At 42.5% G+C, this 22,684-nt stretch overlaps 1 protein-coding gene across 5 annotated transcripts in view; it reads right to left on the minus strand.

Annotated features, from left to right (window-relative positions):
* PRDM16 (PR/SET domain 16) overlaps positions 1–22,684 on the minus strand; it is a 341,803-nt gene that overhangs the window by 153,664 nt on the left and 165,455 nt on the right. For all 5 annotated transcript variants that reach the window (XM_075773536.1, XM_075773534.1, XM_075773535.1 and 2 more), the window contains one exon: positions 10,984–11,034. In XM_075773536.1, coding sequence (XP_075629651.1) covers positions 10,984–11,034 — 51 coding nt within the window. The remainder of the gene's footprint in view (positions 1–10,983; positions 11,035–22,684) is intronic.

Consider the following 22,684-nt stretch of genomic DNA (forward strand, 5'->3'; position numbering starts at 1 on the left):
GCTAACAGAAAAGGAATGATGTCAGAATAATGAGCATTGTAGCTCGAGACAGACTGAAGCGGAGCTGAGCGTCTCAGAAGATTGACAGTGTTTTTCTTAGTCCATAGATTTACACGGCAACCTTGCCCTCATCGTGTCTCAACACCTTCCACAAGTTTTTCAGGATTCACCGTTTTAAGATTCCCGTGACAAAGAAAACTATTAATCTTGAGGATACCAGCGGTAGCTGGGTATGAGTCTGCTTGAATTTGCCAACATAACTCAGCAGGTAGCCCCAGGCTCTTTCTGGGCGTAACTGCAGAAAGATTAAAAAAGTTAACCAGATATCGAGGAAATGAATGAACAATGAAAGTCAATATTTTTCTGGGTTTATATATACATATATGTAATTGCAGGGGAAATGCAAAACCTGAAAATTCCTCTTGATCAATTTTTAAATTTAATTCTTAAGGAAAGCAGCATTATACCTCTTCAGCACTATCATAAAAACTACCTTGATGCAATAGCATTTCTGTAAAGTTCCAGAGTTTCCACCAGACCGCATATGAGGAAGAACTAGTCGTCTTCTGGGTGACACATGCTGAAGCTTAATACTGAATTTCCAATGGAAATGAAGAGAAACAATTCCTTTAGGACTTGTGATTTATTTTTTCTGGAGCAGAAGGAATTATTGCACCAACCAGGGTCCAAAATGTTCCGACAGCAGATATGCATAACTATCTCTACAGTAATTATTAATGATCTGGAAAAATGCTCAGTAGCAAGCTAAACTCACTCTTCTCTGAGGCTAGGATTCATTGCAACAAGCCCCTAAAACAATCAGCTAACTTATGAAGATGAGGAGACAGGAAGCATGAGGAAAACTACTCTGAAGTTTATGAACTAGTTAATAATCTATTCCACAGCTTTCTACATTTCTATACCTCTGTATTGCATTTTAAAATAAGGAAGAAAAAAAAAAAAAGAAGAAAAAAATCAATCACTTGGATAGCCAAGTAAGGATTTAAGCACTTAATTTAGGTTCCTCTACTACTATTATTACTGTTATTATTATTAGGGTAGATTTAGGTGAGATGTGAGGCAGAAATCCTTCCCTGTGAGGGTGCTGAGGCCCTGGCACAGGGTGCCCACAGAAGCTGTGGCTGCCCCTGGCTCCCTGGCAGTGTTCAAGGCCAGGTTGGATGGGGCTTTGGGCAACCTGGGCTAGTGGAGGGTGTCCCTGCCCGTGGCAGGGGTGGCACTGGGTGGGCTGTGGGGTCCCTGCCCACCCAAACCTATGATTTGGGTGACCAATTCTATGAGTATATTATTTTTTTACATGCAGCCTTTCTGTGGGCATTAACAGCTGCTCAAGTATTTCATGTAGAACTGCAAATTTCAGAGAAAAGTAACCAGACTTCAAACCCCTACAGCTGCCCAGCTGAACAGAAACTGTCAGAAAACCCCCTCTGCAGTGTTAAGAGAGAGATAATGTTCGTTCTTCTCGCCTCAGGAATTTAATGAGGGGATTTTCAACGCTTAACATCAAGCTACAGCTGGAAATTCAGTGAAAACTACTCAAGCCATAACTGAAGATGGAAGGACAAAGTTCCCGCTTCACACTACTTTTCCATTATCTTATATTTAGGGTTACGTGTCTGTCAGAAAGAAGTTACTGCCAATTCAGTAAAGGTAAAAGCGAAGGCAACAAGATAAGAATTACAAACCGCAGAGCATTGCTAATAGTCAAAAGGACAGTCTGCGGGGCTGCGAAGGTCTGAAGCGATGGCGTGCCCCTCGTCTGCGAGCGAGCAAAGCCCTGCGGGACTCGGCGAGGTTCTGGGGGACCTGAGCGGTTATCCCCAGCTGGGAGCTGCTCAGCCTCCGCGCAGGGTCCCACGTCGGACGCGCTCCTTTCTAACTCACCACAAATTCTGTAGTGAGCTGCTCAATTCAGAAACTGCTGATCAGTTAGCAGAAAAATAAAATACATCGCTGACTTCCAGGTTGCAAGCAAATAAATAACTCACAGGTCATCTTGAACGACTTTAAGGTCATTATAAATAGCATTAGTTCTTTTTCAGGCTTTGTACCTCTTCTCACTATTACTCTTGAGAAATACCCACACATGAAAGAATATTCAGATCTGCCAGTTTTAGCAGGACCAAAGCCGTCGGTCCCTCGAATCTCACAGTGAACCTGCTGAACAGAAAATCAGAAGTGGATCCATGCAAGCAGAAGCTAAAGCTAAGACTAGAATTGATGGTACATTTCCCAACCCAAAACTACTTTGCTGAAAAGTTACAATTGGATTAAATCAAAGTATTCACAGAAATTAACATTGAGCAGAAGTTAAAGGCAGTAATCTGAGACTATAATTCAATTAGGTTTAAGTGAAGTATTTTTTGGCCCAACTCAAAATGAAATCAAGTTTTGAAAACTTGTGATGTTGTGAGAAGAAACATCCCTATTGAGCAAAGAAAAATTTGAGGACAATTATTAAGATGTGGAGCCAAAATTTTTGCATTACCCTCAAGTAAGTCTGGTTTTATCTCGCTGGTTTTAGCACACAGCACTCATGCAACTACTGTAGCTACTACAAAGAGCAAAGGGAATGAACTTAATTTGCTTACGAGGTGCTGCTATTGCATGCTGAAATTTCCAAGGGTAAAGACAGAAGGTTCTACTGAACATCACTGAATATAGTTGACTTCTAGTAATTATTTTTCTCTCAAAACTGCTCTATGAAAAATTAATTTGGGTTTTTTTCAGAATACATATTTTATAATCTCATAAAAACCTAATCTAATCTAAAACACCATGTAACTGGCATCATCAAAATATACTGCACTCCTGGAACGTGCGTAGGACAACAGTCACCCCTACTGCTTTGTAAAGCCTTGATATATTTCTGGAGCAAAATATGGAGGGAGGAAAAAAAAACCCAACAAAAGTATTTTTTGGTTTTGCCATGATACATATATTTAATTATAGGTCACTGGCACCCAGTTCCCTGCTTTTTGGCTTTTCTTTTTCTCTTTTTAAAGCAGCACCATAGGTGCTAGGAGCCAACTTCAGGTCACTCTCCCTGCCATCCCCCCCCCTTCCTTTTTCTTTCCTCCTCAATTACTGTCCAGGTTTTTCTTTTTAGCTAGCGAGCTCTAATAGGCCTCCTACCTGATATATATTCTCTTTAATAGCGGCGCAACGTGATTAACCGAATACTGCACACACCTCAAGATCACAGATTATATTAATAGAACCATCTGGCTTCTCTAATGTATGTAATATATACAATAAATCCTGATTCCAACTTTCACTCTGGAACAGAAACCTGTCCCACCCAGCGCAATCTATTCTTACAACGCTGATGTATATTCCCAGTACCGTGTAAATAACTGGTGGCAACACACACGCAGGCGTGCTTGCAGCTCCGTCCTCGGCTGCAGTATGGGTTACAGCCTCCTCACGCTCCCAGCCCATCCCACGGGCGGTTCTGAATCCAGACGTAATTCCAGGAATACCTCCTGGCACGCTCGCCCTCTGCATCCAGGGAGGAACTGCAGAGCGCACCGAGGTGGGGGTTACCTTCGAAGCTAACATACAGTTTTGAAATCCCAGAGGCTATCATTCCAAAATTTGTGATGTTTTGTCTACTCCGGTGATTTAAGGTTTGTCAGAAAATGTCAGAAAGGCCACGAGGCCAAGGGCTTCCTGATGACTGAGGATTTTCTTTCACATGACCTTCCTGCAGTTGATTTTGGGCTCCAGACAGTGCTGCCTTCAGCTCTGACAGGGGCCGGCTGGCAGCAGATTCATGGGGATCTCTGGGGCATTCTGGCATTTTTAAACTGAGTAGAGGCTGTAATACCTCCTAATCATCCAGAATATTATTTCACTAGTAATCGTCTTACAGGCGGTAGGTAAATGCCAGCCTTTCAGTTCGTTTCGTTAGCAGAAAAAAGAGTATGTGCTCAAAGGCATGCGAACAATTAAAAACATCTTGCCTCAAATGAATAAGCACTTACATATTTTTAATGTCACATATGACATTGCATGTGTTTTTTTCAACAAGGAATCATTAATTATGTACACAGAGAGAAGCAGGATTGTGAAAGAAGTGTGAAAACTGTTAGTGCGTGCTTGTGATCGTTTTCACAAACACAAAGGAAGGAGCTCACTCACTGGGATCTGTGGCTTTCACACTATTTAGGTAGCTCTTCGCTATAAAAAAGTGTATAAATCTTAAATTTGCGTACACCTTTAGCATAACCGATTACTGAGCCACAACGGCTTCACAAGTCTCCTTTACCAGCATCGTCGTGCAGACCCGCCTGACCTCGCCAGCCGCGCAGACACCTTCAGAAAACGCAGTTTGTTCTCCAGGTGAGTCGGCCGACCGTGCAGCACCACCGAGAAAGGGAAAGGACACCAGGCTGGAAGATAGCTGACCGTGCTATGCCACAAACACTCATCACAGAACAGAAGATATTTTGAACCACTTACAAAAAGAGGAGTAGAATGAATTACTTGACCTGCTAGCTAATGAATTACCATCTCTGCCCTAATGATCCTGAAATCTGGCTCTGACACTTACTATAAATTATTAGTGGAGTGGTTTGGGCTTTTTTTTCCCCCCTCAAGCAGACCACTGGTCGGGCACGGGTGTTAGACAAGACAGCGGTTTGGACCTGACTCTCCTACGCACGCTTCCTATGCAGAGATGCAGCAGATGACCGACTCAAACCGATGTGAGTGGGTTGGTTTTGTCAAGGGAACAGCCTCCTGCCTTCTCACGTCCAAAAAGCGTGGCTCGTTTTGTTAATAACTTGAGGCCACCATAAAGTCTGTGCGTTTGTGTTTGAGATGCATTATAGGAAGACAAGGTGACCTCTCGTAACTGTCTATGCCTGAAGTTAAACGGACACTTTTATCTTGTGAGATATTGTTCAGCAGAGATGCACGTCATTTGGAACAACGTGTATAAATAGCGCGGTGATACACTTCGGACACTTTCCTCTCAGCTACAGCAATTCACTTATTCAAGAAAATAAGGCAACGGGTTATAAATGAGTGCTAAAAGAAGAAACCAACATCACGGCTCTTTGGTTTACACTGATTTAACTATGAACTTGCCTAGAGTGGAAGGGAGGAAGAGAACCAACTTCATTTACAAAACAGTCTTATTTCAAACTGAATGAGGGGTCGACACCATATCCATACTTTGCATTACCTTGCAAACAGAGAACACGGCAAATCGCCCTTAACCACCCCAATCCCCTGTACCACGGAAGCTACTGGAAACAGAGCCCTGTGCTGAGGCACGCTGTTTACATCTTGTGCGATGCATGGGGCTGTGGTTGACTCCAATCTACTGGAGATACAGAGAGAGCAAACTTAAGCACTGCTAGTCGTCTTAACCTGGCCTGATTTATGGGTTCAAAACCCCCAGAGCCCCCTTGATGGAACCATTTGTCATACACACGCACTATACAATCAAGCCCAAACATACGCATGACAGAAATTAAATGTACAATGTTCTTCCTGCAAAATAATTTAACCATCGCTTTTCTTTGCTGACTTTTCTGTGCTAGCCTTACACCTTTTTTTTACTTTACGTGCTTCATTTCAGCAAAATCAAGGATGCAAACTTCTAAGAAGTACTTAGTTTCCATGGAAACCTAAGCTGACCGCAACATTATTGTTCTCAAGAGAGAAGTGACTTTACTATATGTTCATTCACTGAATTAATGGACTCCTGGTTCTTTTATTAGCAGCTCTCTAACAATGGAAAGAGAGAAATGTTATAAAAAAGACTCTCAGACAACTGTCCACTCTTTTGTCCAGGGCTTATTGGAATGACGCAAGTCTATTCAAGAAAAGATTATAAAAATCAACTCAAAGCGGCCCCTGTTTGTGGCAGCTAAACATACCTTTATTTCAGAAAGATACAACCTATAAAACAAGCAAATTAGAGCTGTTTCTGAAATAGTAACTGTAAGGCAGTGATCATGTTGAAACTGGACTTTAGCTACGATAACTGGGTATTGTTACACGATCTCGGAGGGTTTTATGAAGCATCACGAACCTCTGGTTGTGGGCACTGCGCAGCGCCGCCCTCCAGCTCCCAGGAGCCTGGTACGTTTTATAAGAACAACGTGCTCTCCTCTTTTAACCTAAATCTAAGCACACAAAAGCAGGTGATACTTTAAAAATAATTCCGTCTGGCTAACAGTGTAAATTCTCAGTGAGTACAAAGACTGTTTAAAAACCACTAAAATTGGGGGGTTGATTCTTCAATATACAGAAGTGAAAGATGAAGAAACATAACAGAAATTTGGATTTTTATATCTTTGCTAACAGTTTTAGAACACCTTTCGTTAGCTGTAGATAATAAATGTATTCATAACACATATTAAATACGGAAATGCAAACATGTTTTGTGCAAAGCGCTGCAAATCCAGGAACTTTAAAGAGCTCAAGTGAAAACCTCTCGGTCAATCTCTCTGCGTGTCTAATATTGCGACAGACTGTGCCCAGGCCTGAGGGTGTATGGCCCAGCTAGTAATTGCTCCACAAAAGACAGTTAACAGTTCCCTTGCTCTTCCCTAACTACCTTCCTGACTGCTTATTGAAGTCTGATTTCTTACTCCTCTGGGTCATCATTCATCAGTCCTACAGATCCCGCTGGGAGAGACCCACCAGACCTTTCCATATCCCTTGTTGCCAGAGGCCATTTCTGACGGCCCATGATATAGAAAATGTCTTCACAGCAATCCAGTGGGACAAACTATGGTTATAATACCCAAATAATCATTTTGCAAATTATCATAATTATCAATCAATCATCGTGTGTGAACAATGTGTTTCTGAAGTATCAGATGGTTCCTGTGACCTGTAGCATTTTGCGTATAATAACAAACCTAGGGAGATTTATGGCCCTATCCCGCTTTGTATCTGCAGGAACAAAACATTAGTTGGTTTTTACTTTTGTTTCAGGAATAAAAGCTTTCCGCCTACCTCGCTTCCTTGTTTACTACTTGATGCTTTCTAAGAGGTCAAGATTTCTAATCTCACCCAGTTTCTAACAGTAACTTTATTTTTTAAAAATCTACGTGATTTAGGAGCAGAGAATAAATTACTGTGCTGAATGCCTTACTTTTACTTGATAGTGTCATCAGCTTTCTATTACCAGCTTCTAGTATTTTGCAATGGGAGGATGAAATCAGCCAAAGTAGGCGAAAAAATCGGTTTTGTCTTCAGTTTTTGTCGTCGTGTTTTGTGCAATACCAGATTGAATCCAACCCTTTTGAAGCTGATAGCATCTCCCGCTCCCTGTGTAGTACATTCTTGTTAATGGATAAATTCAAGCTCTCGAGAAAGTCAAAGAATAAATTTAAAGCCTTTTGCCAAATGCCTATCCTATTGGATTTTGATAAGACGGCTATTGAGCTTTAATAATGTCTTCTATCCTTTTTCAGCTGGCCCTTAACATGTCTCTTTATTTGTCCCTAAAGCCTCTTCAGCGATGCCTTTTTATTACAAGTCTCTCAGCTTGCTCTCAAGGGAGACAGGGTCGACAAGAGTGATAGATAGATAACTCTATAGATTATCTCCCACAGATGTTTTCTCTCCAGTAGCCCCTCAGGCTATTCCCTCTAAGTAAACAGAAACTAAATAGAGAGTCTACTGAAGAGAGAAGTCCCTGAGGTCTCTTGTCACCACAGCCAGAAAAACAGCCCATCCAGAGGAGGCTGGCTAGGAGCTCTGTACACAGGGACTCCTTCAATACGATTCTCAAACCACCGTCCAAAGTGACTTTCAGAGCAGAGAGAAATACACCTAGCGCTGCTCCTTGGGAAAAAAAGGTGTCTTGTAATGGACGCTGGCCTTGTTTCCTGCCGGAGGAAGTCTAAATCTTTCAGCTCCCTCTCAAAGTTAAATCAAAATGACAATGAAGATAATGATAACAAGCCTTTTTTTCCCAATGAATTAAATGCAGCGGGGAAGCTCAGAAAATTCAGGGCAATAGAACATGTGAGCTGCTCTCTAAGCAAAATAAACAGACCGCAGGAAGATGGCTTGGAAAAAAAGGCTTGGAAAAACAGACGTTTGGGAGTACGGGACAATATACCCACAGGTATAGCTTAGATATTTACATCTCTGAAAGTACACATTCATTCACTAAAAAAGTTAATCTCCTATTTTAGCATTACTTTCACAATTGATTATTTAAAATTAAACAAACAGGATGAGGAGCTGTGGTATGCTCGTGCAAGTTAAACTAAATATCAGCAAGCAAAGCAGATTAAAGGAAAACTTGGTAGGAGTACATCACGTTTTAGTCTACGGCACAGCACAGTTCCAGATACAGAAAAATGATCCTGGATATAGGTCCTTCAATAATACTGCTAGAAATCTTAATTCTTGTGAGACAACTGCTAACAAACACATCAGCTTTCTGGTGTTAGTGGTCCCAGCAGAAATAACAGTAATACAAACTGAAAAATACTGGACACTGTGGGAAAACACTTCTTATTTTGCTCCAAGCCAAAAAGGGGCCTGCTTTATTATATAATATAATAGTGTCTGCTGTGCGACGTCGTCAGACTTTTCACTCCTTTTAGTTTATGAAAAGTTACATCATAGAGCATTTCTTTTCTGGCAGCTTAACAGCAGCAATAATACTGGGGTCAATTTTTAAGCAGAGAGTGCTTCCTGGGCATCTTTCGATACCTCTCACTGCTACCACGCTTCCCTTCCCTGCTCTATTTTTTTACTGGTGTTACAGATTTTCTCCTTGTTCTAGAGATTTTTTTTTCCCTTTCCAGTCCTTGTTGCTACCCAGTTCTGAGCCTGCGACACAGCAGCCAGTCAAATGAGCCGCTGGAAATCACGGTACCTCTGTCGGGCTCTGGCTTCTTTTCTCCTAGTTTAAATTAGCCCACCCACTACAGTTACATTTGTCTTCAGTCACCTCCTCACCACCAACTTCTCTCTGAAGGAATAGGAAGAAATTGAAGTCAAATCCCAACTATTGTGTCTTCAGGGATATGACAACTGAATGATTTAGATAGAGAAGGGAGAAAAGGAAATCTTCTCCCAAGAGGGTTTTGTATCGCTGCAGCAAAATGCTGGAGTACTACTTACAATTTTCAGATACTGCAAAAACTGTAGAGAATGATTTTTCATTCTTTATTTTTCATTTTCTTCTGACTGAAAAACTGTCTAGCAGTAGTCTTTTCACAAGCCATAAAGTTTAGACTTGAACTCTTTACCTTACTGCTTTGACCTTTTTCACCCTAGCTGTAAAACCCTACTGCCCATCCTTCAATAAATTTATCACCTCATAAACTCCCACTAGTGCTTCTCTACAATGCATTTAAAAGACAGAAGTGGAAGGCCAGTCCTTCCCCTCTTGTCAAATATCATAATTGTCCAGTTTTATACCTGCTGTACAGGAAAATATTTAAGTACACAGTGTTTTTCAAAGACCTCTAGTTTTTTGCAACATTCTCCTCTGAAATGAAAGTAATGAAGTTTAAATACAAACCCACGTACTGAACGTATAAAGCTGCCAGCTTAACGTTTCCTTCCACCCTTGCTTCACACAAAGCCTGCTCTCTTCAGGGCACTGCAGATTCCGCGAGGTGGGGAGGTAGAATTTATTTGTGATATTGTAATTAAAGACTGAGAGAGAAATAGCGGAGCAGTCCTGAGCCACGGAGAATTCACTCCATCCTTGTGATAAGTGCGTTGTGATAATAAGAACCTGCCACCTTGTCACCATGTCTGTTCAGACAAAAGGATCCCACAGAGGCAGAGACAAACGCCAAATGAGTTATGGAGATGAACAAGGTAAAAAGTTCAGCAGTATTGCGATAGGTCCCTCGCAAGGTCATTGGATGGTCAAAGGACGGTTCATATTGGTAGCCTGGCTTTCTAAAATAAAAGCTTATTTTTCTCGACGCGGGAAGAACAGAATGGTCAAACCGAACATGTGCCTAAATATCTGTTCCCAAACTGACTTCGGAACCTGACAAGTATTAGATTTCACTTTGTTTGGCAGACTGAAACAAGTGTTTCCTTTTAGCTTTCAGAGTAAAGAAACAGCACTGAAGCTTGCCTAAATGGATGAATAAAAATGGCAGATGTTGCAAGTTCCAATTTAAAATATTTTCCACTTTCAAAAACTCATATATTCTGAATAGGACTGCGGAGCCCCATTGTAAGACAATCGCATATGCAAAGAATTACAGCTAGCTCATTATTTCAACAGGGACGCGCCACCTCTAGACGTCGAGAGAGGCTATAATCAAATCTGACTTGCAACACTTTACTTTCGTAAAGCCGTTAACCAGAAGAGAGCCGTGGAAAGACCGTCATTTCGGTGTTACTGAGACCAACCCCAACCAAAATAGCAGGCTGGCTACTGAACTATGTACCGCTGCGCCCGCCTCACAGCTACTCCGAAGACATTTATACAGCTGGGCTGTATTTGGAACACTTTTTTCTCTGGTCAGTATTATAGTTTAAGCATCACAATGTGATGAATAGCACCTGTAATACATCATATGAGTTAAATTTTATCCTTTCATATATCTGTTCCTTTTCCCTTGGACTTCACATAAGCCACATTTACACGGTGAAGCGACCTCTAAAAATTTAGCACTTTTAACAATGGACCAACATTTTCTTTTACTGGAAAAGAGGTAAATGAGGTTTTTCGATTTGGACTGCTAGCTGTTCACATTGTAGCTGAACCAAGGAATGCTTCAAACTACTATTTTCTTTTTCATAAATATTGGAATCACAAAAAGACAGAAAAATATGCCAATAGATCCACAACACTTAATCCGAAAAAACAACAGCAAATATTGGAAAACTTTTACGACGCTATTGCGATACACAGCTTTGTTCAGAAGAAAGAAGAGAAAAAAGCGTTTAGGTGTATTTCAACGCCAGACAGTAAAACAACGTGCGTAAGATCGATGCGTATCCTACCTTTTTGACATTGCCCTCTTGGGAGGTCACCTCGGGATCAGTCAGTATTTGCTATGAAAAAACAAAATGGAAAAAAAAATAAGTTGAACTGCAACTAAGAATGTTAAAAAATGATAAAGATGATGATGATTATAATCAAAGGCCAAAACTTTCAGCTGCAACAGAGCAATGCAGACGTTTAGGAAGTTAGATGGAAGGCTTACACCAGAACTACTATTATATTCTCCCACACATTTTAAGGTTTACTGTAGCTTCTATAAATAATTTCTTTAGATTTGGCTGATGAGAACACGTGTTTCTTTTCCAAATGGCAGGTGATGTAGAGTACGGGCACTAAGAGGATGGAGACCGGGGCTCTCCACACGCGAGTCCCCCCGGAGCGGGCGCCCAAAGCCGTTTGCCCGCGCCATGCTCGCCCTGCCCCATCAGAGGAGTGGTGACAGGGCCAGGCCTGGTGACAACTGCGCTCCAGCATCCCCGTGCCACGCCGGAGGCATCTGCCGCCTCGCTAACAGGAATGCCCTCGCCTCCCGCCGCACGGTGCTCAGCCAAGAGCCTCACAGCACCGGTAGCTGCATCCCAGTGGCGGGGACCAACGTGGGGTCGGGGCGTGGGATGCTTCGGTACCTCAGCGCTCCCGGCAGCTGTGCAGGAAGCTCTTTAATTCCTCCTCCAACAGAGGTGTGGGGATACAAGTCATTAAAACGCTGCTGTGTTCTACCTCAGATTAGATCTAGGTCAGCGGGCATTCAGGGAGGTCAAGTACCTAAACTTCATATCGCACGGGATAGCCCCATCAGGATAAACATACTCTACAAGGACGTGATTGAGCAGCCGGACTCCAAGTATTTAAGTAGTTTCACTGACCTCAGTGGGGGTCTCGGATGTCTGAGGTTAAACATACGCTCAAGTGCCAGGGTAGGGTGAAGGTACTCAGGACTTCCAGGCCCAGGCAACGTATTTTGGCTACCAAAGAAGAGCGGAAAAAAGCTCCGAGAAACAGAGATCGAAATGCAAGGAAACCCAAGGTAAAATGAGAATGCTTGTATAGTGCAAAGGAACCTTACTAAATTAAAAAAATAAAAAAGGGCCAAGGAGGCTCGGTTGCGTTTCAGCAGCTGAGGCTTTGGCACAAAGTTCTTGGGCCCCTTTGACCATCCCCAGGTGAGAGTGACCAATTACAAATCTGAAAAATGTTGGCAGATATCTCCAAGCTCAGCTGTAACAACAATGTGTCATGTTTTCAACAGTAAGAATCCCAAACCGCTCTGGATTTTACAACAGCCCTAATAGATACTGAAACTGCGGTTTGGAAAGTAGCTGAAAGCAAACAGGACCAAGAGGTGAATACCAGAGCAATAAACCCCCGTGTGTTCCTGCACTTGTGGGTGCACCTACACATGCCGAAACCTCACCCCGAATTACTGGAAGTTAGATATCTATCACGTCCAGCCAGAAGCACGCGTCCCCGAGTTGCTGGGGAATTGCGGGCTGCTCTCCAGCGCAGCGCACTCGCAGCTCCCGCTACTGTCACTGGGAACCAGGGACCCTCAAAACCTTCTCAGAGTTAGGCCATGAAACTTTCAGAGCTGTAATATAAATACGCCTTTGCTAAATGACTTAAAAGCCTTCATGGAACACTGCTGCTTCCAAAGGAAGACACTTCATTGTAATTATTATATGCAAAAAAATCTTTAAATACAATTGGTTAAGTATGTGCATTCAGAGTGCATAATCCACCCGTTCAACATAACCATAAACGTAGAGGGGAAAAAAAATCAAAATGAAGTGCAAATTGGGCTGTGGTATAGGCCTATATAAACAGGCTTAAGAGTCAGGAATTCCTGAGTCTGAACCTAAATGCCAACACAAGCTTCCTTTTGTTGGTTTGGATAGATCTGCGCTCAAGGGGCAAGTTCTGTTTCTCAAACCGTATTTATTTTTTTTTCCCTTCAATTCATAGCAGATCCCAAATTTCAAAATTCTGAGAGAACAGAATTTCTGTACAAAGTATTTCATACATATTCAAAAATGGCAGTTCTACAGAAAAGCATCACTGGCTGTTTATCTAACTGTTCATTCAGAATATTCCAAAATGGCCGATTTTTAACAAGGTCAAAATTGACCATTTTTGGACAATATTTTCTCAGTTCCCTTCTATTACAGAACTTCTGGGGAAACAAACCCCTATTTCACAAAGAATTTTCATTTTCATGGAACCATCTCCACACTCAAACCATCGGAACATTTTCGTGTGGGAAAAGGCGTTTTAGCAGTAGTGGGAGATCAGGAACTCCTGTTAGGAGGAGGAAAATAGATGGAACTTCCTATTTTCCATCTTCCTTTACAGCAGACTTTAAAAAAGAAAGATGATTATGTCCAAAACGCAACAGTCTGGGACTAAGCTCCGCCACAGACTTTCTGCAGTAGGTTGGACACGGCCCGAGACCTGGATGTGCCTAAATTTCCTATTTGCCCGCGTCTGTAGAACAGGTTGAGAGTTTGACGTCGCAATGGCTTTGGCATTTGCCGGGGTGTGAGTATTGCAGGCGCGTAGGGGCAGAGGACCGAACCCAAAACCTCCTGCTGCCAAACCAGTGCCAGGGCTCTGGTAGAGCCTGCAGAAACCTTCCCGGGCTGCGGAGGAAATTTCCGAATTCCCCGCTTGGAATGACAACCGCCTGAAACCAGCCTGCGAGCCGGCTGGAAGCTCGGCGGCCCCATCGGGTAACGCTGGCGCACAGACCGCCCCGCGAGATCGCCCTCTGCGACTGCAGGAGAGCTTGGTGACTGCGACGCTGCGGTGTAAATAGCACCTCCTAATTAACTGAGAAAGGGAGAAAGAGGGAAAGTAAGTACCAGATGCGATGTTTATTAATAAGAATAACAAAAGATACTTTGAAAATCTACTCATTGGGTAATTTTAGCTTCAGGCTGGACTTCATCTTACGCGAATGCCATAAGACTAAATACAGCGCTTGACGTGTACAGTGGGCTGCACTTTTGCAGTTAACACAGATGTTCTTAAATGTACTCAAAATTTACACCATATGCTTTTTCTATCAACTGATATGTTGACTTTAGCCAAAAGAAAGACAACATGTCAGCAGCAGTCACGTCAGAAAAACTTGTGTTTGGGGATCTGCTCGGAGGTGTATCTCCTCCAACTGTTGATGAACTTCACTGCGTTTCATTTCCTGGATTCAGCGAGCTGGTGGCAACACAATCCTGCCTTACTTACATTAGTTAGGGATGTGCTATAATTTTTGCAAAGCCTCCTGAATGTATACTAAACATGTCAAGTAACACCATGTGATTCTTTTTGAAAAACAGTTTACAAGCTGGCATTCTCCAGCTGCAGTTAACCCTAATTTGATTACATTACCGAGACAGATCACAATGAGCTTATGTAAATAGTAACGTTATCCAGTCATTCCGTGAGCTCAGATAAACTGTCATTTTAAAAAAAAAAAACCAAAACAAAACAAAACCAAAACTTGAATAGGCATGGCTTGACGCATTCGGCAAACACTAACGGCCGGTATCTGCCACCCCCAGCACAGGGTCTCCAAGCAGGTGAAACCGTTTGCCCCGGTAAAGCACAACTCGACATCTCCGGGGAGCTGCCTCTCCTGTCCGACACACAGACGGCAGCTCAAGTACTCGCACGCTTCACCTGCTTTCTGCACCTTTATTCCAATTCGGCTCAGAAAAGAACACTGTTATTAAGCTACAAACCTTGTTCTTTATAGTTTCCATTAATTATTCCTTTAAAAGTTTTATCCTGCAAAGTCCTGAGAGTGCTGGCCCTGGCCTGACTCCTAAGCGAGCAGTACCAGTGAAATCCGTCGAAACACAACTGTTGGCGTAGAGAAGTGCTGCTCTGGAGGGAGGCCGGGAGCACAAAGCACGGGTGGGCTGCAGCCCTCCAGCGCAGGGTACCGACGCTCCTCTCGGGTGTTCCCAGACCTTCCCACCTCCGGGCGCCTTGCGCTGTGCCGCAGCACCTCGGTGCACACAGGAGAGCTGGCAGCATTCAGGACTCTGCCCTTGCAGCGGATCAGCAGAGGTTACACCTGGGATACGAGGGGTTCGGTATGAAAAAATGAATCTTCTTTTCAACTGTCTGCTAGGACGTGCTGGCTACAGATTCTTTACAACTTTATGCCTGTCTCTATCTGGCTTTAGCAATTATGACAATAACATTCTTGCTCCCTGGTGCCCAAGGACAATTTTACACACACACACCCCCCCAAAAAAAAAAGCACGTGAAGTATTTTTCATCATTGCTACTTGCCCGAGATGTGAAAAGCCATTACTCATTATATTGACAAATGCTGTTGCTGCAGCAGTAAGGAGCTAATCAACTCTGCCATTAACAGCTCTGGAGCCTGCAAACAGCAAATGCACAAGCAGGAAAGGGTTGGTTTCTTTATTAACTATTTGCCAATTTTGAAGTGAAAGCAAAAAGCTGATTTGTGCAAAATGTAACACTGTCGCAACAGCTGCTGCTCTTCTAGTTCTGCCATGAAGTTTGGCATTATATAAAAGTCTTCTATAGTATATAACCAGGTTATCAAAAGCTCACTGCTACTTTGCAGCAACTCCTTCTACCACAGTTTGGATCCATCAGTAACCAAATCCGAACATTACCCTGGCCACCACAGAACTTCAAAACAGCACACAGAACCAATACAACATCTGTTGAACTAATTGGCAAACAATCATTGCATAAATATCAAAAATTAAACAGTGAATTTTGTAAGCTCTGAAGTCTCAGTGGAAGAAAAGTATCTACTTGAAAAGCCTATAAATTGAGGTCCAAGGACTGAGTTGCCTGAAGTTCTATGGTAAATCAGTGGCAAAATTCTCGACCTTTTACCCTCCCTAACAGACTGTGGAGCCTCCCAGTTGAATAAACTGGAATAATTAATAAACTGATCCATTGTCACCAAAGCTATCAAGTCCTGAAATACAAATGGAACTATCAGTTCTCTTCTCTGCATGAATGATATATGGACAGTAAACAGCACCTCATGAGTTACGAGAGCTTGTGCAAAAAGCATTAAGGGTGTCAATCCGGTTCGTGATGTACTTTGAGTATTGGCAGGGAACGAGTTGGCTTAATATTAATTTTAATCCGGATGCTCTCCATGTAAACATTTTCACCTATAGTTCGCATAGCTGCTTTACCTTCCAGCACAAAGAGACACTCTTCATCTGAGCTTCCTGAAGTTCCTTAAACACCGGAATGATTAATGCCCATTTTTGATACTTGGTGCTTTTGTCTTTATAAATATAACATCACTCAGCTAGGAAATCTTGCCTAGGATTGCCTTTAAAACACGATTGTCCCAAGACCCCCCAAGGTAGAGCTATGGAAAAGGTCAGAAATTATGTATGCTGATGTAGGCCAAATGAGTTAATTCAGAAGCACTCTAACGCTGTTTGTGTGTACCAGATTAACTCTGCTGGTAACAGACCTCGAAGGAATGTGGGTTCACGAGGACGGAAGAACCATATGAGAGCACGGTATTAAAGAAAACAGATATAAAATACACGTAAGCCTCATCTGGGATTGCCAGCTTTACATTGTGTTTCTTTACTGTCGTTTGGTTTTCCACCGGGAGGCTGTCCCACCGCCGCAGAAACTGCTGAAGAACAGACCTATTCAAAGCCTCCAGCCTCCTCTGCAGCTCAGAGCAAGGAGGACGAGCAAGACAAGCTTTTGCAAACTGCAGACAGCATGGCATGGCTCACCCTGGGGATGCCTGCTGTTAAACTTTGCATTCAGGAGCTGGAACAGCCCTTTAAAACCCACTAGCGAACAACCCTACAATAGCTAAGTCACAGAGACGATGTTCTTTCATAGTAAAGCCAGAGGGAGAAGGAACCCACGGAAAACCATTTCGGCACTTAAGAATTGATTCTATTAGCCGTATTTTTAAAAACCAGGGATTTTATAGCGCTTTCTGGCCAACAATTTGCCAAAATTTTACATTTTCTATAGTAAGTAAATGCGTGAAGCCCTATTAACTTGAGGAAATTTTCAATATCCTGCCTTGGGAATTTGAAACGAATGTGCCTGGAATTAAGAGGAAAGGGAGGAAAGCTCTTGTCTGAGAGGAAGAATTTCCTTTCCTGGCTGGTGAGCGAAGGAGGATGAACAGCCCCACTCTGACTGGCGAGGAACAAGCCAAGGGCTGAAAGGAGTATAAAGAATAAACCAACCATTCACTGCTAAGGGCAACCCCAGCACAATTGCGAACACTGTAGAGCAGCCAAACTGTGGTTTGTGGACCAGTAACAGTCTGCAAAGCCATGGTATGCACTCCACAGACCATTTTATAACCATTTATTTTTCAGTTGAAAGTCTGAACAAAAAGGTGGTCCGGCGCTGCGTGAAAAAAGTTCAAAACTAGGAGGGATCTGTGGCCCAGAATGTCTGGGAATCTGCCGCAGGGAGCACCTCTGCACTTGCTCATCCCTCCTGTCCTGTATGGCTTTGCAGAGGAATTCTTCCCGTTTGCCAGCTTTCAGGAGAACAAAATGCACTCTACAGAGGTGAAGCATTACAGGTTATTCCAAAGGATGTTCAAAAGAAAGGAACAGCTTAAGCCACCTTTCAGTAAGAAATAGCACCTTCTTATCGCACTCAACAAACTTCTATGCATCCAGAAAGGTGCCAGAAAATGTCAGGGGTAGTCACTGTTAAGAAGAATGAATGTCAAACATTAAGAATATGTGTAAGAACAAGGACTGCAAGAAAGAAAATAAACAAGCGATTTGCATCCATGGTATCACAACTTCTGTATCACTTTTTAAAGACGTAACTCCTCCATGACATTGTGATCAAGTTCAACTGCAAATACCAGGAAGTTAAACAGAATCTAATGGAGAGCATTTGTAATAACTTCAATAAGCTGAGGACTTGAGACCTTCAGCCAAGACAAATAAGAGAGGGTACTGATTAGTAAATCTCACCGTTTCTCTTGCCAAGCACTCAGGGACTGGTGATAGGAGAGTATTAAATATAATCTCACAGTCTTTAGGGGCTCTTTGATTTTATATTGCATTCTTATCGGGTTCTTGAAGTCCAGTGTTAATGAGCATGAGAAATGCACTTGATAGTTTGGCAGTTTTGCTAAAAGAAAACGTATTTCATTCCTTACACGTGTTCCTTGGATCCAAGTTAGAGATGCATTTCCCTTTCATATGGCGCCACATCTAACCTCCCTCTATTCGTTTTCTCCATTTCAGCAATCCAACATCACCTTTAGCAACCATCTATTTACTATTACTACTCGAAGAAAAGAGGTTTTACCAACTACAGAGAATGAGAAGGACCCTGGAGCGGAGATGAAACATTTACACAGTAAGAGCACACCCACTGCATCCCCCTTTTGCAACACACAGTGATTCTCAAAAGAAGAGTAAGTCCCAATTGAGTCTTCTCTTTAGTATTTTGCTCACTTCTTGAAACACGTCCCAGAAGAGAAATGTGTAACAGTACACATGAGGAAATAAAAGTTCAAATTAATTATGATTTTCTTTTTAAAATACCTTACAAATATTATCGTGAACTCCCTTTTTCCTGAAGGGAAATTCCATTATAAAAATGAATTCTGAAAAGATGAAGGGGACATTTCTCTCTCTAGTGCCGAGCAGTGTGTAGAGTCTAAGGATTAAAACAGAAGTTGTAGGTACTGAATTGTATCTGTATTTACACGGTTTGTTCATCTTCAAACCTGGGAACAAGCCTAGCAGACTTTTATGATAAATAAAATGAGATCCTCTGACACAATGTGCTTCTGAACTGCAAACCAGTCACATCTTCACTCTAACCATAGAGAAAACAGTAGTAGAATGGAAGCGTAGGGTCATCGACTCTAAATTCTGTCTGCCATAGAACTACATAACACAATCTCTTAATGTATCTAGAACTATTTATTATCTGAGCAAAAAATCATCTTCAAGAGTGAAGTGTAATGTTTTGGTTAACAGATAAAGCTCTGCTGTTTGCTGCAATGTAAATGGATTGGACGGTTAGCTTTAGTCATATATGATCCATCTATCTTTTGTTCTCGACCCTTTTTAGTTATAAAAATGACCTCAGTATTGACAGAATAATATACGTTAACTTCCTCTGTACTTCATATATTGATAACCTGTTTGTTAAGATGATCAGTAATAATCATAAGTAAATAAAGAGAGATCGTACATCTTCTTGTAATGGCAATGCTGACGTGCACTTGATCTGAGGTATGGGGACCTCTGGGCCTCGGCTGAAGACCTCATACTTCACATTAAATTGCAGCCTTTCTACCCAGGACACACATTGACACAGAAATCTATACAGGGCAATGCACTCAAATCTTAGTATCGGATCATACCTGTTATGACTAGGGTATCTTAGAAAATACCCTCACAGGGGAGAGGCGTGTTGAAACGGATTCAACAAATCTGCCATCTCGTCCCTAGAATGATTCATTATTCGAACGCCAGTCATTTAGGGCTCCCTTTGGGTGAGGTTCATATGCAGCTGATTTGCCTCATTCTTGGTATCACTGGGGTGGCATTCATTTCCAATTCCGTTGGCAAGACTTTCAGAAAGTCCCTGCCATTCTCCCTTCGGTGGCAGAGGTTAAGTACCTGCAAACCTGTACGGCCACATCAACGCTATTTCTTTTTTCTTACAAGATCCTCTTCATCACAAAGTCTTGCCACTGATGCTGGAACTGATTGTAGGAAACAGGAAAGTCTCAGCACTCTGATCTCTCCATGCATACGGTTGCCAAAGAGAAGGACTAGGATTAGATGTACCAAGGTAAAAGATCTTCTTCGGGCCTCAACATACGGCGCAGGGCCAGCTGGCTTTGGCTTCTCCCATCACCCATGCTGAATGATACAGCCTCCATCCTTATTTGAGTGTAATAATTACACAGTTAGGAATTTGAGAAAGAACAGAGAAAAATTACTTCATTTAATTCTCTTCCTCACAGCCTAAAAAGACACTGATAAGAATTACGAACTGTTTTACCACACTGAAAGAGTACTTAACGAATACTTTCTTTCATAGGCATGCTTGCCTGTCTTGGTTCGAAAGCCAAGCCTTTTCTCTGCCCAAGTAACTCAACTTTGCTGAGCTCACTGAAAGCGTTCTAGTTCCCCACATGCAAGCATGTCAAATCACAAGCACAAACATAAAAGCCAACTTGCAATTCACTGCATACAGAATTTGCCAAAAATCCAGCTCAATAAACTGCAGCTATATCTAGAGCTTATCCTCAGTTCCATCAAAATAATGGCCTTCAATGTAACCATAGTAGTGCACCAAAGCGAAATAGCTAAGCTGTGACATGTAGATTTTTGATCATTAATCACACTTGAAGGAAAATAAAGCCAATATGCAACGTTCCCACCAATTTCAAAAGTCTGAAGTGGGAAATGCACTGTCTCATTTAGCAGCTTAGTTTTGCTGCTCCCCTTGTGAAAGGAACGAGTGAAAACAGCAGCGTTCCTAATAGCTGGTACCGTCCAGGGGGAGTGTAGGCTGTCTGGGAACGTATCCCTGCCTGCCTGGCACTCAGACAGAAAGGATGGGATATGTCAATTTGATACCCATCAGCAGGATAACCTCGCTGTCACTTTAACATGACAAGGTCATCGTCAGGCAGTGTGATGCAGTAAGAAAAATGGCCCATTAAAGCCTGAGAAGAACTGGAAGAGAAACATAAGGCTGATTACAAGATGCTCAAGTCCTATTTCTTTTGTGGAAGACGCAGTTATTCAGTGCTCCTGCGTAGGGCCCATCTCCCTGAGATAGCTTCTGAAAGGAAAGCAAGAAAACGGTGACTGGCACGGCCAGCACGGGTGCCTGTCGCAGAGAGCTTGAAGGGACTTTTTGTCACTTAACTCTTATTTCATTTAGCAAAATAACTCTTCGATAAACTGAAGTTATGAAGACTTTGCACAGTCCCTAAACAGGAGGGGCATTTTCTATACCAGCCTGTTTCTTTCACGGTACGATCTGTGTTAACCACAAGGAAGAGTTTCTGCTCTTCACGTGCCACTCTTCTGCCACTGGTCCTCAAGACGCGCTGCCGCTCAAACACGGAACAGGTACTTAGTTGGTAAGTTACCTTGGAGAGGAACTCCCTGTAGTAATGTTCTGTGCATGGGAAGAGAACAATAGAGGGACAGAAAAGGGCACTTTGTCTTCCTTTATTCGGAAGTAATATTAAGGAAATGATACTCTCCATAAAGAAAAGTTAACACGGAATTATTCTGTGGACTAACTTCAGACATCGGCACAATCAGTTTCTTATTTAAAAAGCATACAGTGTTGTTTTATCTGAATTGATAGGGGGTGCCAGGTGAGTTCCCTTTTAAGAGCTGTAGAAACAATCTCTGACAGAACTGGATAATATTATGCTTGGAATGATAATATTGTGTTTGGAAAAGGTCAATATTTTATTTAATCAGCCAGACAGAGAGTGGGTGGCAATTTCAATGCATTTTCTTGAGACAGGAATTCAGGGAGTCCAAACGGAAATCAGTTTCTGGTTTTTTCTTGGGCTACTGATGTCTCCCACAGGTAGGAATTTGTGTCGGGAGCATTCAGGGGCACGATATAATAGGGCTGGGTATAGCCCCAGTGCTTCTCCGGAGGGAACGCCATCCTGAGTGCCTACAGCTTCACTGTGCGTCTGGAGTGGAAACCAGCCACGCTTCGGGAACTGACAAATCAGAAATTACAACAGCAAGCTAAAAAAAATTAAACCTAAGGTAATCTTTAGAGCATCTGTCCAAACAATAAACATGAATCACTCCTCAAAACAAATCTAAGACAGCATATCATGTGCTTCGCTGTGTATCATGAGCCTAGCAGGAAGCACACAGCTTTCGCTTTCTCAAGTATACAAAACGGTTCCTGAGACATAATGCTTCATGGCTACAAGACTGTTTGTTGGGTTGGTCCAAAACCTCCTAAAACAAAGGTAGTAAAAAAAATTCAAGAGAGAGAACTTTTATCTATGCAGATATCTGGCATTTGTCCCATGTAAGCTTCTAGAAAGGAGGGAACCTTAAGAGTAAATCCCTCAAAAGCCGCTCAAAGGCTTTTGAAGTAATTCCTGGGAGAGAAGACTAAAACCTCCTGGTTCGAAGTGGAAGGATGCACTGAGCCACTCAAGAACTTCAGAGATATAGGAATGAGAAGATTTTAGCTCATTATGATCCCTTACACTACGGATGCCACGAGCACCTCTTCCACCACGTTCCAGGCAGTGTACTCTGGCCAGACAGGCTTCTGCACTCTGTACACAAGGTGGGAGACATCCATCTCAGAAGGTCAAATCTGCTGCTTTCCTCTTCCAGCAGAGCATCAGAGAAAGACTAACCACAGCTGAGAATCCCCCTCACCTGATGCCAGGCGTAGCTCAATACCCCTCTGTACCACACACTGTACCGGAGACAAATTTGGGCCCTGGACGAGCCGTCTTGAGATGTGGCATTACGAGTCAGACACAGAAGCTTTTATTTATGCTTCTGTCCCATACTGAATCCCATCAGAAAAGCACTGAGGATCTTTTTCGTTCCCTTGCCTTTGTCAGACACAGTACCAGGTACAGCTTGGCCCCACCTTTGCCTTTTCCAGAGAGTGGAAGAGAAGGAAGGAGGCCTGAAGACTAGAGCCGGC

This window comes from Balearica regulorum, chromosome 21 (assembly GCF_011004875.1).
Source record: "Balearica regulorum gibbericeps isolate bBalReg1 chromosome 21, bBalReg1.pri, whole genome shotgun sequence".
In the NCBI taxonomy this organism is placed as follows: Eukaryota; Metazoa; Chordata; class Aves; order Gruiformes; family Gruidae; genus Balearica; species Balearica regulorum.